This window comes from Pelodiscus sinensis, chromosome 5 (assembly GCF_049634645.1).
Source record: "Pelodiscus sinensis isolate JC-2024 chromosome 5, ASM4963464v1, whole genome shotgun sequence".
In the NCBI taxonomy this organism is placed as follows: Eukaryota; Metazoa; Chordata; order Testudines; family Trionychidae; genus Pelodiscus; species Pelodiscus sinensis.
This window is the reverse complement of record NC_134715.1, coordinates 114,242,733-114,260,850: the sequence shown is the minus strand read 5'-3', so window position 1 is coordinate 114,260,850 and position 18,118 is coordinate 114,242,733. Positions and strand designations below refer to the sequence as shown.

Here is an 18,118-nt window from a genome sequence, read left to right as displayed (position 1 = left end):
CGGGGCTAAAGGAAATTATAGCAGTTTAAAGCAGTTTTCTAGTTATTCATATTTAGGGGACATGACAATATATTTATATAATACACACACAGAAGGGAGAGCAATGCAATTATAATATATTATTTACTACAGAAATCATAAAATTGTAATACCATAGGAAGTATTACAGTCATTAATATGTATTGACTGTTATTAAGTCATTGTCATGATTTGTCCATATTCATATCTCATTTTTCCTAACATAAGATATTTGGTTGTGTTTTGTGGGCCAGCCATTTCTGAGCTTGCTCATGTTCTTACTGGTATTCTCCACAGGTGAGTCAATAGTTTTATTTTTCTTTTTTCATTGGTCTTTCTTGCTTACTATATGTTTTCAATTCTTACACATATATAATTTATATATAGCTGTTGATTAATATCTGTTATTTTTATGTCACATAAAGCAACTATTTATCAGACATTAAAGTTTGTTTATATTGACCAACTTTCTTAAAGCTGACTACCGCCAAGATTGACTAATTCCTGATTGTTCCCGTCTGACAATGATTTATTTTATCTTCCTTGGTTGTTCCCTTTGATGTTATTTTCATTCTTTCAAAGATTGCTTTGAAGTTGTATTATAAGCTATTGGTCAAACATTTTTGGATGCCTAAAAGGTAAGGTAGATGGACAATGTCTCAAAGTTCTAACTGCTGCTATAATATGTATAAACCACACAGAGAAGTAGAGGTCCTTAACATTAAAGTTTATCACACAGATGCCATCTCCTTAATATTATAGTGCAGGTTGGGACTCCCTGGTCTGGCACTCCTGGGACCTGACTGGTCCTGAACAAGGGGACTTGCCAAACAAGGGGAGGTCCCCTTTTGTTGGCCTTCCAACTTGCCTGCTGCCCCATCCTGCTGCCAGCTGCTTCTGGCCTATGCCCAGACCTGCTGCCCCCAGGTTCAGTCTCTGGCCCTGCTCTCACTGAGCCCCTCTGCTGCTGACCCAGGTGGACTTTTCAGGGCTGGAGCTCCCCAATTGCCACCATCCCTGTGGGAGTCCACCTGGGTCAGAGAGCTCCATATCCCTCACTGTCCCGGATGCTGCCAGGGCCAGAGCTCCCCATCGCACCAGCCACTCCTCCACCCCCACCACAGGGCTTCCAATGAGTCACTGGCCCCCTGCAGTGCTCCCAGCCCCACCACCAGACCTTGCTGTCTGTCCCTGGGCTCTGTGGTCCAGGAACATCCATGATCCTATTGGACCATGTTGTCAGACAAGTGAGCCCCAGTTTGGGGAGGTACAAATTTCACTCTGTTATAAGTTCACTATGGCTGCATTACAGTATCTCATTATTTATAGACAAATTGATAATTGTTGGAAATGTGTTGCTATATCCAAAACCTTACAGCAATTATCATTTTATTTATTATATTAATATCCAAATGCTTCAAGAAGTTCAGAGCGCTGTAATCTCTGCTGTTTGACAAAAGAACAGGTACTACCTCTTCCCCCAAATAGCTCACAATTCAAGGCATTGTGTCCAGTGGGAATTTACCCTCATTCTAAGAACTGATGGTCACTTGCTACTGTAACTGCCTGAGATTTGTAATGGTGCAGCTACTCTAATCGCTGCTAATTGATTACAGGACTCAGAGTGAATTGCCTCTGTAGTCAAGGCCTATAAAGGTGAGCAACACGTAACTAGTGAAGGACAGTAAATATATAACTAGTGGGGGGCTGGAATAAGACAAATATATTCAACATGCATTTTTTTCAGGAAGATTTTTTCGGGCAAAAGGAAAAATATGGAAGAAGGTATAGATATTTGTGGAAGGTTCAGACAAATGAGTGTACAATCACTGATGGGAAGAAAGAACCGAAGCTTGATAGCATCAGATTTTTAGACCCAATCATAGGGTCGCTAGACAAGAAAATCTCTAATTCCTCTAAACCATGAAATTATTTTTGCATACACAGTATTGCAGTAGTTCTAAAAAAATACCTTTTGATTTCACACTGCTGCAAGCACACATTTCATTCTGTCTCGGAGGGCTGGTTATTTGTTTCCTAAATCGAAAATGTTGTCTGGATCTGAATTATGTACTGGGGTTATTTTGCTTAATCCATCCTCAACATTTCTACCATCAGTTTATGAAAATTTCATTCTAAGATTCATAAAAAGGCTCAAATATTAGGGAAAGGCAGGTAAATACATTCCAGACCCAATTCTCCCTTGCCCCTCCCCCACATTGCCTTATTTATGCTTAGAAATATTTTGCTAGGTTAGTGCCAAAGCACTTAAGCAGACGCTTAACTCTAAGCATGTAAGTAGTCTCATTGATTTAAACAGTCATATTTGTGGAATAAGATACCACTCAGTTTGAGGAGGCTGGTAGAAATCAATGACAAATATAAAAAAATGAAACTATTACAATGACAACAAAATAGTTTTGAAGTTTCATAATATTTACATCTTAGAGAATGTCAGATAAGTTGGAAATAAAGAAGCTTTCAATAGAGATCTTTCAGTAACAGAAAAATTATATTGTTGCTGAGATGATCATAAATGGAGCAGTATCTCATTTTAAGCTCTGCATAGGTGTAATACAAAAGAATAATTGCCTTTCATGAAGAAATGAGAAAATGATCATGCAGAAAGAAAAAATGCAGTAAAGTAATACAGACAAATATGGAGACTGGGCTTCTCATCTAAATTGCAGTCTGTTTCAAAAGGAAATGAATACAATTCACTCTATAAATAGTATTTTCACCACAGATATACTAGTTGGAAAGGGAAACAGCTGGGCTTTGTCTACACTGCAGGGTTTTGCACAAGAAGCTTTTTGTGGAAGCGCATCCACACCTCAAAAGCACACCATAAAAGCGATGTGCTTTTGTGCAAGAGAGCATCCACCGTGCAAGGACACTTACACAAGAAAGTTCTGATTGCCATTCACAGAATGGCCATCAGAGCACCTGTGCTTTTTCTGATAGGCTCTTTTTGCACAAGAAACCCCTGTTGAGCATCCACCCACACAACTTTTTGCACAAGAACTCTCTTCAAACAGCCCTCTGTTCTGCTGTTTTACTGTAAATTTTCTTGCGCAAAAATGTGCTTGAGGCGTGGACGCTCTGTGGGTTTTTGCACAAAAACAATGGTTTCAGAAATCCTGTAGTGTAGACATACCCCTGGAGAGAATGAAAGGTGGAGATTTCGGATAAAATTGTCAGAAGCACCTAAATCCAATTTTTTAAAAATGGGATGTGGATTTATAAATCATTTAGGCGCTTTCAGGCGCTTTGATACATATTTGGTAATGACCTGAAATGGAAACATTTTTTTTAAACAAACACACAAACAAGTAAAAGACCATGCCAATTGCAGTTAACCAAGGAATTTGTGGATCATAGTGCTGAGTGTTTCACAGAAAAATCAACAATATTTAGTTGAAATATGAAGGTATAATATCCCATTTGCTTTTCTATAGCAAATCAATGGAAGGAAAAACAACCATCCAGTATCTTTCTAGGTTAAAATAATGTAGATGTTTTGGCAATGGAAAAGTTAATTAAACAAACAAAGGGGAAAGGATATTTCAAGACACTTTGATTCACTTCGATTGCATTCATGGTGGGGAAATGAATAATTACCAATGTCTGATACCTACCTGTTAGAACATAGGTGCTGGAATTGGAATCCTAGGGGGGATGCAGCACCCTCCCAGCTTGAAGAGGCTTTCATTGTAATAGGATTTACAGCAGGGGCAGGCAAAATATGGCCTAGGCTAGGGGCTAGATCCAGCCACATAAGCCTTTGGATCCAGCCTACTGGGACTCTCTGACAGGCTTCCTGCTTTCCACAGACCCAGTCTGCTCAAAACGGCTGGCTGCTGGGACCATGTGTCTCTAGGTGCCGCTCACCCACTTTTTTTGGTGGAGGAGAGACTTTATGCGCTGCCTGTGCCCTCAGGACATTCATTCCAGCCTCCATTAGCCCGTTTCCAACCAATGGAAGCTGCAGTGATTGCCCTGGGGGCAGGGGCAGTGCACACAGTCTTCCCTCTCCTCCAAAAGGGGGGCACAGCACCTAGTCTCCACACCTGGCATGTAGTGTAGAGAGGCACATGGAGCAACCAGCCGCTTTAAGCAGCTTGGGACTGTGGCAGGCAGGGTGCCTGCCTGAGGGTCTCACTGGACTGCCTGCATCTGGCACCGCACCCCTTCCCACGCTCCTACTTCTTGCCCCAGGTCACTTCCTTCTCCTGCCTCAGGTAACAACTCCCTCCCAGTCCTTGTGCTCCCCTCTTACGACCCTCTCCCAGGCTGGAATCCTATCCTGCACCCATGCCCTCTCCCCTGACCGTGCACCTGCACCATCTGCTGCACCCCAATCCTCTGCCCCAAATCATAACACTCTGCACCCACTTCTGCTCCCTTCTCCCAGGTCAGAATCCTCTCCTATACCTATACTCCCTCCGGGACCCTGCATCCCAATCCCCTGCCTTAGGTCACAACTCCTCCTTCACCCAAACTCCCTGTTAGACTCCACACCCTGTCCTGCACCGTAGTCTCCTACCCCAAGCTCCCTTCTGCACCCAATCTCCATCCCAGACCCCACACACCCTCCATAGAAAAGTATAGCCCTTGATCACTTACCCAAACCTTGGAGTGGTCCCCCATCAAAAATTATTGACCATCCCTGGCTTACAGTGTTGTTCAGTGGCTCTCAGAACTCCCACCATACAAATTATTCCAGCACCTCTGTGTTGGAAAGCAGAGCTGGATGAGTAACTGAATTTTCAGTTTGCTGGCAGTTCTGAAAAATTGGCAAAAACAAAACGGGTTTGCTGTAAACTGAAAATACTGAAAAATCAAAAGAAAGTCAACATTTATTTTTAGGTGAACAAAAATGTTTTCCTGAATTTTGGTCACTGTTCAAAATTAAAGCAAAGTTAAAGGCTAGATTCGCAAAGGGGAGGTAAGTCCCTTTTAACCATTAACCCAGCAGCTATAGCACTTAACCAAGATGTGTTAGATTTACCTGGGTTCAATTCTCCGAAACGGGATATGGTGGGACAGAATTCTCTTGAAGCTGTTCTAAGGGAGGAGCTTCCTCCTCCTCCCATCAATTTGTGAATGGCTCCTAAGCCCAGGGAAAAGCATTGAGAACAAAATGATTTAGTGAACTTCTGTCAAATTTCAAATAGTTTTGGGGTGACAAAAACGCCATTTTTTAACAAAGTTTTTATCTGATACTTTCTGTACAGACCTGCTGGAGAGATTATTTTTTTCTCTTTATGTTACAGCCAGAGTTGCAGCCAACAGATTCCCTGGCGTCCCCTCTCTTTAAACAAAGTGGAGTGGACGGTGCAGCATTCTCTGTGATGTGCCCTCTCTTTTGGAAGCTACTCTCTCTCCTTGGCCCAAAATAGCTTAAATCTGTTGACCCTCAAGCAGGGGGAATGATAGAATTGCTAGAATTGCCTGAGGGAGGTGCTCCCAGAAGGGGCAGGGTTGTGAGCAGCCAGCCCTTTGTGCCACCCAGACTGCACCGCACTCCCACCAAAAAAAAAAAAAGGTCTTCTTACTGCCTGGAGCGCGCTGCATGGTGCTCCAGCAGCAATTTAAATGGCCTGGGGCTCTGGCTGCCACCAATGGCGGCCCGTCAATACAGGCGAACTAGGCGGTCACCTAGGGCACCAAGATAAATGACCGTTGAGGGCTTCGGAGTTGGGGGCGCCGATCGCGCGTTTCGCCTAGGGCGCCAGTTGCTGGCAGCTTGTCTAGGGCCGCTCCTGGCTGCCACTTCTGCCAGAGTAGCAGTGGCAGTGACCATGAGGCAGGGTCTTTTTGAATCCCCAGGGCAGATGCCCCTTTGTCCCAGCCACCCCCGTCCCCCCAGTTCGCCGGCTTGCCTACAAGTCATGCTATAAGGCTCATCCTTTTGCATTAGACATTGGGTGGAGATGGGAAGGTTGATGTTTAGATTTTGCTGAGGAGAAATTTCTGTTGGGGGGTTGTGGTGAGCTCGGTTATTTTTCTAAATAATAGTTACAGGATCCTAGACTAATAGGCACTTTGTTGAGAGGGAGCTAGAGTAATTATTTTGCATGCTCCAGCTTCTTTGTGTCTCTCCTATAATGCAGAGCCAGCCAAAACCAAATTTAGTACAGCTATGTATCACTGGAAAAGAGCAGAGCAGAGCATAATGCAGAATCTGACCATTTGAATTTTTTGTTATAAAATCTAAATCATAATTATTATTAGTTTAACTTGATGTGGTCTTAACATATTCAATCCAATTAATTGCAATAAGCTACCAACATTTTTATAGTCACTAATATGAAAAATTAGTCAGGAGGGTTCCTCTATGTATGGGCAAGGTTCTGGTCTCCTTTACCTAATTTGGATGCTCACTGAGATCTCTTGAAACACAACATCTGCTTTGACTTACAGAAGCCACATTACTATATTTGAATGGGTAAATAATTTAAATGTTATTTTCTTTTACTGTTTTTATTACAGACATGTGAAAGTGATACGTCCATCAAAATTGCTAATAAAACTGTAACACCTCTGCATTTTCTTAGCAGCGTTCATGTGCATATCTCAGAGCACATACATTAACTAACAAAGCATAATAGGAAAGCCCACATTACTCATGACTGGAATGCAGCAGCTGTTTAAACTGCAAAACAATTTAGGAGAAAAATTGAAGAAACCATGTCCATTTAAATTAAGAGGGGGAATTCATAGCCCAGTGCGGTGAGTACCCTCAACTGCCTGAAGAAGAGCTCTGTGTTGCTTGAAAGCTTTTCTCTCTCACCAACAGAAGCTGGTCTGTTAAAAGATATTGCCTCATTCACCTCATCTCTATCTCCTGGGACACACACAGCTACATTTACACTGTATACAGTGAATCCAGTAGGGGTTAAGATTACTTAGCACTTTGCAAGTTCAAACCCTGGGGCAGGTAGAATCTTTTATCAGTTAGACACTGGGGTGACCAGTGAGTTAACACTACAGTTCTAACAAAATGTTCCATGGATATTTGAGGGCTTGCTTTAGGAGGTGCTGAGCACTCTGAACTTCCATTGACTTCAGGGACAGGTAAGGGCAGCTAGCACATCACAGGATTTGAGGCCCTTCTAGACCACAAATAACGGTTAGTACCTGGGTTGTGTGAATTATGCAAAAGACAATGGGATAAATTCTGCTCCCTGCTACACCAAGTGTCAATGATGTGTAATTCTCTCTAAAATATGCAATTACTGGGCAAGGATATTGGTGTAATATAGAGCAGAATTTGGCTCACAGAGTAGACCTGGTTTTGCCTTCCTATTATTTTTTCCATGTGATAGTAATATTTGTTTTCATTTGTGACACTAAGTGAATCAACTTAAGAATACATCGCATTCTCATGAAAGCCATGTCTCAAGAGGTTTCTCAGGCCTACTCTCTAAGAGTTAAGTGAACATAAGCTGCCTTATGTGGAAGCGTCTCCCATAAAATAGTGATCCTTATGGTTGATGTACTTATTCTGACACAATTAAATGTAGGCACTGTATTACTTACACTGACTATTCTTGCCTTTCAGGAACTGTCCCACACTAACAATGCAATGAATACAATGCTCCAGGTGAGGATGTTAACTCACAAGCAGTTTAATAACTGCCGTGGCTGTATTCCCCCAGAAGGTAAGTCAACATAATTTTGTAGTTTCAGAGGGGTTGCTGTGTTAGTCTGTGTCTGCAAAAACAATGAGGAGTCCTGTGGCACCTGAGAGACTAACAGATTTATTAGGGCAGCTTTTGTGGGTAAAGCTTCTGCCTATGAAAGCTTGTGCCTTAATAAATCTGTTAAGTCTCCAAGGTGCTGAAGGACTCCTCCTAATTTTGTAGAGGTAGCCTCAATGAGATGTTGAGCATAAATAGTGACCCCACTTCCAGCACTTGGTGTCTGCATCCTTTGCTAGGGTAGGGGTCTCTGGAGCAGAACCAGGGTGCTCCTTTGCATCCCTGCCACTGGCCCTGCCTGGAGCTTACAAAGATATGTTTATCGGCTAGGCAGGACGCTGGAGCAAGCACCGAGGGACTCTTAGGCGGTGCTGCTGCTTCCCTTTGATGGCGTAGCCTTGGCGGCGAAGCCCAGATCCCAGCGCGGCTCTGGCGTGCTTCCCACAAGTTGGCATCCCACAGGGCACAAGCCGCTTCCAAGCCCACCAGACGGCCGGCTGCCCCACCCGCGCCTTCGTGGGGCTGGCTGCAGCAAAGCATTGCGGGGGATGTAGTCCCCTGCCGATCCCCAGGCTGCGGTTCTCTAGCAGAGCAGCCTACACTTCCCAGGGTACCCCCACCCCCTCGTCCTCCTCCGCGCTGGCAGCCCCACTCCCTCTGCGCCAGAGCGCCGCGGTTGGCTGTCACCTGGCCAGGCGGCAGGAGCTGCTGCAAGGGCTGCGAAGCGCTGCCCTGCGCCAGGCTCGCGCTCTGCCTTGCCCGGCGCGCGAGGCGTTGCAGGACGGCTGGGGAGCCGGGATGCCCTCGCCCTAGAGCCCGTGGGGCTGCGCTACCAGCGCAGGGGGGGCGTTGCTGGAGGCTGCGCTCGTGGGGCAGCGGCGGAGGCTTGGGCACGCTGGATGTGTGTCAGGGGCAGGTGGCTCGGCCCGCCCCTGGCGCTCTGCTGCGCACCAGCCGCCCGGGCCGGAGGGGGGACCTGCGCCAGTGGCTGCGGCTCCAGGGGCGGCAGAGAGCCGCTCCCACCGCCCGACCATGAGCACCAGCACAGGTAGGGTGCGTGGCCGGGCTGGCGCGCTCGGAGCCGGCGGGGCGCGGGTCAGAGTTGTCCCCGTGTCGGCGCGGTGCAGACGAGTCCCGGCGGGATGGGAGTAGCTGGCAGGAGGAGGGGGGCGACATGCGGGGGAATTTCCTCCCTCCTCAGCCTGCAGGTTTTCATGGCAGGAGGCTGGGTGGGGCCGGTCGTTCCATAAAGCTGCATCATTTCATGGTGAAGTGGCGATTTCCCTCCTTTGGGCAGGTTCCCCGTGCGGCTCAGTCACGTTACACTGCAGCTTTTCTTCGGCGGGCGTGAGTGTGAGTGTGTGTGTGTGTGGGGGGGGGGGGGTGAATTGGTGCTACAGAATATTCCCGGCCGATTCCCCCTCCCGAAACACAACAGGGGCATCCTCTTGCAAGCAGCCGGCTGCGAGCTACGGCCCTTTCAAGTCCTGGATGCCAGGGCTGCTAGCGGGGTTGCTGGAGGGTGGCCCGCGAGGACGGACCGAATCCGAGGGGTCGAGGTGCGAATCGAACTTTTGAAAGCGGGGAGTTGCTTGTGTGTGCGTGTGGCTGCGATTGAAAGAAGGGCGTGTAAACTTTTGGCCAGCACATACCGCAGTGTGGCAGGGAGAGCAGAGCCGCACAGTCTTCTGGAGAGCTAGACAGTGCGCTGATACACACACGCCCCTTGTCACAGGCCAGCAGCGAGGAGACAGCCCTACGCTAGTAAAGCCTGCTTGTTGTGAAGAAGAAATAATCCGTATCAAAAGAGCGTCCCCGATCCTCCTACATGCAGCTGTTTTCTGCAGCAGAAATGTGGGTCAGATCCATCGCTGCAAACTCGCTGCCCACTACCCCGCCCCTGCAAGTTGCTCCTGGAAAGTGCACATGTATGCAAAGGGAAGTGTTTGGATTTAAATCCTCAGCCTTTGTAGATTTGGCCCAAGCTATGGGGTAGTGTATACGATGAAGGTTAGAATGTCTGCTTCAGAGCCACAGAATTATATAGAAATCTGGGTAGCATCCTAGCTCATTCTATGCAATGAAGAAATAAATTGAAGCATGTTATATTCAGATATGATACCTGTTTAAAATAATATATGTAGAATAATAATAATTATTATAACATTATGTGGAAAAATTTAATTTGAGTCTACTTGAAACTTTATTTTTTCAAAGATGAAGCAAGCATTCATCTGTTCTGCATAGCACTGAAGCACTGGTTAGTTTGGAGCAGAGTTGACTGCAAAATGTTACACAGCTTTCCCAGAATATGTAGGGGGAGGAGATGAGGCTTTAAATGTTGATTGTAAGGATAACAATGGCTGCTAAATATACATCTTTTCCCCAGCAGTAATTCTATGTTGAATAGTTACAATTAGATGGTGATTCTGTATATCAGCAGATGTCTAAAGAAGAGGGATAGTCTAGTGGTTAGAGCTCAAGCATAGTTGTTGGGTAACCTGAGTGCAAGCCCCTATGAGCAAGTCACTTAACTCTATAAATTGTGGGTTATTCCTTCCACTGGGATATTGTAAAGATAAATACATTACAACTGTGAGGTACTATATGAATGGGGTCAGGTATGTACCTAAGATTTATAGAGAATACCACTGAATTCAAGGGAGGTATTTCCAGTTATATAGTTGAATTGAAGGCACAATTTCATCTTTATAATTTTTAATATAAATTGAATATTGATAAACATAAGTGTGTGTCTGTATATATAAATATACCACACTACAAATGTCAGTGGACAGTAACCTGCTGCAAATGAAATCTCAAAAATGTGTAGTCCATCTACTATATAAAAAATTTTGAAAATAATTGACAGCACAGTACTAGAATAAAAATAATATATTTAATGAAACAAACAAATTTCCTTATTTTCATTAAAAAATTCCCAAACAAAAACAGCCCTCCCAAAACTGAGAGAACTTTAAAAAACATTTTCCCCTGCATTTCTCTGTCTAGACATGAAAACAAACAAACAAGCCATCTTATAATCAATTTTTACTAATAACTACATTTCAAGCCGTAACTTACGAAAATGACTTCATAACTCCAGGATGGGGATCTGAAGTCTGAGCCCTCCCACACCCCACTGTGCCCTGGGCAGTGGGGAGGCAAAGCCCAAGCCTCACTCTTCTGGGCAGGGGAGCCAAAACTAAAGCTCAAAGGTGTTAGCTCCAGGCAGGGGGTCCGCAACTTGAATCCTGTCAACCAGGTCTGAAGTCCTTGGGTGTTAGCTCCTGTGCTGAGCAGTGGAGCTTGGGCTTCAGTTTCAGGCCTAAGCAAGTCTAAGGCAGTCCTCGCCATCCTATTCAAACAGAGTCCCGACTTGGGATGGAAAATCCTGTTTAATCAGTTTACTGGGATTAAATGTTTAACTGGTTAACTGATTAAGTGGGATCCCATGGACGGGTGGCTACTCCAACCCAGTAGGGCTGCTGGCTGCTGATCCTGTGGGGCTGCTGGCAGTCAGTCTGCCCCATGGTGGTCCCAGTGGTACTGGAGCTGCCTCTCTCCCGTGGCTGCTCCCAGGTTCTAGTTAACAGGTTACCTTAAGCATCACCCAACTAGGGATGTAAGAGTTTAAATGTTTGACTGGTTAATCAATAAGCTGATGTTTTCAGTTCCTATTACCATTTAAACTCTGCTAGGGAGTGTGGGTGGCCAGCCCAGATCCTGCAGGGCTGGCAGCACTGGGAACCCAGACTCCATGGGTAGTGATGGCCGGGTGCTCATGGGCCTAGCCAGAAGTTACACGGTTAATATTTTGTAACATTTTTCACATCTCTAGTTTGGGACCCACTGGACTCCAGCTGACCCCGACTCTGTTTTGCCACCACATTTCAAAGGGGCTGCACACATGATTAATCACAATTAGTTGTGATTAAATTTTTTAATCACACGATTAATCACAATTAAGTTTTTTAATCACTTGACAGTCCTAATTGCAGGATTTGACCCTGAAAATTGTGCAGATGACTGATAATAGTCACAAAAAGACATTATAAAGTCTTCTGTATTTTTTTTAGAAAGGTCTCATTCCAGTTATATACTTCAGACCTGCCATTGGATCTGTGGGTGCATTGTAGCATTCCAACCATACTTTTTTGTACAATTTTTTTTATTAAAGAATTTACTATATCTCACTCTTTCACAGTTCTAATATTTACATTCTTTACATTTTGGAATTCTAGCAAGAAGAGCAAAGCAGGTCACAAACCAATATTAACTTGTTAAAAGTGAAGTTAAGTAATTAAGCATGGGGTTCTCCACCTCCCTACCCCAGGTCCTGCTGTGAACTGGGGTTGTTCTGGACACCTGGAGCACCCCTGGCATGTGATGCACCTGGGCTACTGCAGGCAGGGCCTGCTCCAGCTCTCACCAGTTAACTGTAACTGGTAAGCATCACCCATTAAGAGTGATGCTTACTGACTAACCAGTTAACTAGTGAACCTTTCACATCCCTAGCTTCTTCCAAATTCACATGCATAAAGTCTCAGAACATGTTAATTTCAGTGAAGTGCAAAAAGTGAATCACTGTGTTGATTAGTCAGTGTTTAATAACATTTAAATTAGATGGTATTTCATAAATCTGCATGGGTGTTTAGGGTTGGAACTGTTACACTGAAGAGGAAAAAATAAGTTTGATTACATATAGCAGAAAGCAACTGTTTTATCTAATGTCATAGTGGTTATGCATTCTGGAATAGGGTTACATGGTAGAAAATGGGGCAAAGTTGGTTAAACAGGGGTTAGGGAATAGTGTCATAGTTTGCAGGCACCAGGCCCTGCACTGCCATGTGCTGAGTGTTTCCTGTGAGATGCTGCCTGTTGTCAGCTGATGTTGAAACATGATTAAGGTTAAGGTTTTGTTATAGGATTTTTTTCATCAAAGTAATGAGCAATAAAGAAAAATTCACGGACTCCTGTGACCTCTCCACATGATGACTGACAGTCCAAGTCCTGCTGCTATCAGCATGGCTGACTGCCGCTCCTGCCCTACCACTCCAGCTTCAATGGTCTGACAACCACTCCAGATGTGGGTAGGGTTGCTAACCCTCCACAATTGGCCTAAGGTCTCTTGGAATTAACATCAATCTCCAGGTGATTGCTGAAATCAGTCTTGGAGATTTTCATAGAATATTTTAACAAAAAGACATTGCATCGTGTTGGAAAACAGCTTCAGTGTTGGCAACCCTATCTGCAGGAGTTTGGGAGGGGTGGGGAGCGGTGCTGAAAGCTGCTTCAGCCCTGCCATTACAATGAGGCTGAAGCCAGTCATGGAGGTCTTTTAAAGGCACAGAAGCCATGACTTCTGTGACAGAACTATATCCTTTAAAATGAAATATCGATCATCCTCAGCACTCCAACCGGAAAAGAATGTCAATGTGCCAATTGGAGAGCTCCATGAAGACAGTGTACCTATTATAATTTCAATATCAAAGTGTAGTTTTACATATCAGAATTGTGTTATCACATTATTTTTCTTTCACATTTCTCTCAATTTTTGTCCATATAAAAGAGAACATTAAATTTGTTAGTAGATCCAGAAAGAGGTCATGTAGGGTTGGAAGTCTCGTTGAACTAATTAAATATAAATGACCATCAGGATTAAAATATGCAATTCTCAACAAGTTTTGTAATTAAATGGAAATTTAAAATATCTTCTTTCGGCTTTATGTACAACCATGTTACAGCTTCTTTAAGAAATGAAGCAATGGCATATTTTGCATGATGGTAAGTATTTCTTTTAAGTTGAATAGGATGCAATGTATTTTCCTTTGGTGTTGCTGTTCAAAGTCACAAATCGTATTCTGTACTTGGTAGGTTTTTTTATGTTAAGAATCCTTTCTTCCCAACTCATTGGTATAGGAGATAGTTCATTGTGAGACAGTTGCTAAGTAGCAGCATGGTCTAAAGATGTGCCTATACTGCATTTGGTTGCTAGCTGAGCTGCTCAAGCTAGTTTTGATCTACATACTCCCAATAATGGGTGTGTGGAATTAGCCCATGCAACCTTGGCTTCACTGTTGTTTTTACTCAAGTTAGCCCTGGTATGCATGTGCTGCAATCACACCACCTGACTGGAGTTTAGGCATGGTCTTAAGAGTATGTCTACACTGCAACACTATTTTGAAATAACTAGGGCTATTCCGAAATAACTTAGTCCACATCTACACAGCAGGCAGTATTTCGAAATAGTGTCAAAATACTGTCAAGCTGTAGGAGTTCTTACTCCAACTCCTGTAACCCTCATTGTACGAGGAATAAGGAAAGTCAAAGGAAGTGTGTTCTATTTCGAAATAAGTGCTGTGTAGACACTACCTATTTTGAAATAAGCTATTTTGAAATAAGATGCGCAATTAACATGGTCAATTTGTATAGCTTATTTTGAGTTAAGCCCTGCAGTGTAGACACACCCTTAGGCTATGTCTACACTTGGAGTTGGGGAGGGGCGTGATTTTGAACTGGAGTAGACATATATGCATAACAAGTGGCAGCAACACAGCTAGCTATTCTGAGTATGTTCCTCAGGAAATCCGATCAGGGATAGCTAGCCTATGCCATTGCTCACAGTTGCCTATGTTGCTGCCGCTATGCTACTATTTTTAGTATTTTTACCTCTCTTTGAGTATGTCTCCTTGAGTTGGGAATCATGCTTCCAGCTCCAGCTGCAGATATAGTCATAGATTTTAATACCAGAATGGACTATTTTGATGAACTTGTTCAATCTCCTGCATAACACAGCAATGGAACCTCACTGAGTAATCTCTGTATCTAGTCCAAAGCTTTTGTTTGAAGTAGTCACAGAGTTCAGGCTAGAAGAGGCTGTTTGATAATCTAGTCTGACCTTTTGAATATAAAAGGCCTAAATTTCAGCAAGCTACCCCTCTATTGAATCCAGTAACTATAGAATATCTTTTGGAAAGTTATCCAGTTTTGATTTAAATAAATGAATCCTTTATTTATTTGTTTGTTTGTTTGTTTATTTAATGTTTATTTTTGCTGAATCATGTGTTTCTGGCACATTATTTGTATAATGATGAACATTCAATGTATTTGGCAACCAGTACATGCTGTTCTCTCTTTTAAATGTAGGATTGAATTTGATTTTTACTTCTAAAGCCATTTGTAGTTTAGATTCATGCCATATGTTCCCATACTGCAAAAATACACAAAGGACTAAAAATCAATTGTAGAGCCTATGAAAGTGGAACTGCTGGGGTACCTTCTCCCTTTGTCATACGCAGTAGACTTGTTGAGGTATAGAAGTGGAGAAAGAAGGGAAGCCAGAGATCAGTGGAAAATGCTGGTTCCAATTTTGTTGGTAGATTCTTTCTTCCCAGTACTCAGACTCCCAAATCCAATCTCTGTTCTTTATCAGCTACTTGATTGTACTCTGGACTGTTGTATCTGAGTGCCTTAGTCATGTTGTTTAATCCCCTACTCTGATATTTGTTGATATTTGTTTTGATAGGTTTTTAGGGTTTGCTTGCTTATTTATTTGTTTTAAATAATATTATGTTACTATGTACATATGTGGGAAAAGGCAGCATCCAAGAAATGCACCTTTCACTTGGGTGGAAGGTGATGAGATTTGTGATGACCCTCCGTGCTATGAGGAGCTCTAGCAGTGAAAGTATAGCTGGCATGTCTGCTCTGTTGCTATTCATGCTTCTGAGAAGAGACACGTGGCATGGAGAATGTATTAATGTTTGGGTTTTTTTACACAGGTAATAATAATAATAATAATAATAATCTGTGTTTATAGAAAGGGGAAATGCTGATTAAAGCATCTGCCCACCTTGCTACTACCCTGCTTCACAGAGAGAACAGTGATGAGAGTGGAAACAACTTCTATTACTAGGTTTCCCTTTATGCTTTTTGACCAGAATAGAGATGCCATAAGTCTGTTCCCTATTTCACTTCAGCATAACTCAGCTTTTCCAAGGGAACCCATTCTGTACTTGTTTCTTTAAAAATAAACAGAAGTGCGAGTGAATTCAATGGGGTTTACTCCAAAATTAAGTGTACTCTGAGCTCAGTCAGTCTGAGCTCTTTTAGTAACTTAGAATTGGATCTGCATCCTTGCTGAAATGAAGGACTGATAATGATTATATTCAACAAAATTTTTTGAATATAGATGTAAAGAATTAGATTATCTGCAACAAATACAGTCATCTGTTAGCACTTTTAGCAGCAGTGCTGCAGCTAAACATATTTCAAACAACAATTTATCAGTAGCAATCAAGATTTAAACAATCCAGTAAAGCTACCACTATGGGTGGGTTTGTAGTAAGAACCAGCAAATAACAAGACACCATAGATGAAGATTGCTCTGTTCCTTTATGCCACAAATTCTCCTGTTCAAATTGTTAACAATAAGCACCTTCATTGATGTGGTTGAGTCCTTTTGACAAGGCTACCCTCCACGTGGCAGAACAGACATTTGTGGAAAGTTGCCAGATAAAGTGTATGAGAAGGAACTTGAACAATGGGCAAGGAATACTAAGAGGAAATTAGCCAATTAAAGCCTTGATAAGCAATGTACACAGTGATCCAGTAATATGTGGCTGTGTGACAACAGAAGATGGGGTTGCATATATTTTGGAAAAAATAGATTGAGCAATGCCCACTCAACGGAATATTTAAAAGAAATGGCAGTGAAAGCTGTAATAAACTGTGAACAAAAAATCAATTGTCATATGAACAGTTTTGCCATAGACAGTGATCAGGGCTAGATTACCCAATAGGCAGACTAAGTACGTGCTTAGGGCACCAGCAAAGCAGGGACACACAAACAAACAAACAAGCAAAAAAGAGATTTTACAGTATAGTATTGTTTTTATTTTGAATTACATATGGGCGGGGGCACCATAATCTTGTCAGTGCTTAGGGCCTCTAAGGTCTTGATGCAAATGTGGCAAAGATGAGAAGATACTTAGAAGAAGAAATAGAAGCATACTTCTTAATAACCATATGGCTGCAGTGCCCATTTTTGAAGTTGGTCAGATTTTTGCCATTGACTTCAACAGGAGCAGAATTGGGCTCTTGTTCTATTGGCAGAAGTTATATATTTAATAGTTTTACCTAAGACCGCTGGAGTTTCCTTTTGAAGTAGAGTGTTTTCCATAAACCAGATTATAGTAGACAGCATTACATACCAAACATAAGATACATAAGTAACAGGTATTAGCATTTTAGTTGCAGTTTGTCATGGTTATTTTCACTCTCCACTAAATAATTTTGCTCCTGTTTTAGTGGAACAGGGTTCCATGAATAGTTCTGGGAAAATATTCAGGTGAAGTACCATGTATTATACATCATACCCACTAATAAAACTCAACATGGTTTGGAGTGCTTGCCATTGTGAATGAAAATAATGTATACAAAACTATTACGAAAAACAACAGCATTGCTATTCAGTGCCATATTTCATTTCATTATTAATGGTCTTTAGGTTCAGTGACCTGAGAAAAGACCCTGAGAAGTGCTGCACTTCTCCGACACCCACTGACTTCAAAGGCAGAGGGATCAGACCATGAAACCTTTTTACAGTGAAATAACTGTCTAGTTCAGGGTTTCATGGAGGGAAAAGACAGCAAAAGTAATTTGTTCCAGATTCATATTCATTAGCTGTAAATTTAAGTGAGGGGAGCAGGCACAGAATCAGGCTCATGCTGCTGATCCAAAGATATTTTAGATTACACAAACATTTTGCTTGAATATTTCCTTGATCCCAGATTTAGCTGACCTATTTTAAAGTAAAAAATAAAATTCTCAAAGTGTATAACTACATATTATGTAGATTAGAGCACGTGTCACCAGTTGGTAAATTGGTAAATGAGTGTTACAGTCCCCCTCTGCCAGTTCACAGAAGATATAGGGCTATCACAAATCCCGATAGTCTCCCCATCTCTTATGTAACAGGCAACAGAAATGATTAGGGAGCAGGAGCACATGACTTATGAGGAGAGGCTGAGGGATTTGGGCTCATTTAGTCTACGGAAGAGTGAAAGGGAATTTGATAGCAGCCTTTAGCTTCCCGAAGGGAGCATACAAAGAGGATGGAGAGAGGCTGTTCTCAGTAGTGACAGATGACAGACTGAGAAACAATGGTCTCAAGATGCAATGGAGGAGGTCTAGTTTGGCTATTAGGTAAAACTATTTCACAGTACAACTTTGGACCTTTTTTATGCAGAAGAAAAATGCTGCTGGTGACCATCTTAATTCAAATGAAAACAGCCCCCAAATAATGTCCTTACCTTGCCATTTTAAAAAAATTTCCCTTTATTTTCAGTTTATGTTCCACACACAGGGCTTTACTCTCTCTCTCTCTCTCT

At 42.7% G+C, this 18,118-nt stretch overlaps 1 protein-coding gene across 1 annotated transcript in view; it reads left to right on the top strand.

The window, feature by feature from the left end:
• Positions 1-8,379: 8,379 nt before the first annotated feature.
• The window catches only part of ABLIM2 (actin binding LIM protein family member 2), a 226,212-nt gene continuing 216,473 nt past the window's right edge, over positions 8,380-18,118 (top strand). Inside the window, exon 1 of the mRNA XM_075930800.1 lies at positions 8,380-8,772. Coding sequence (XP_075786915.1) covers positions 8,757-8,772 — 16 coding nt within the window. The 5' untranslated portion in view covers positions 8,380-8,756. The remainder of the gene's footprint in view (positions 8,773-18,118) is intronic.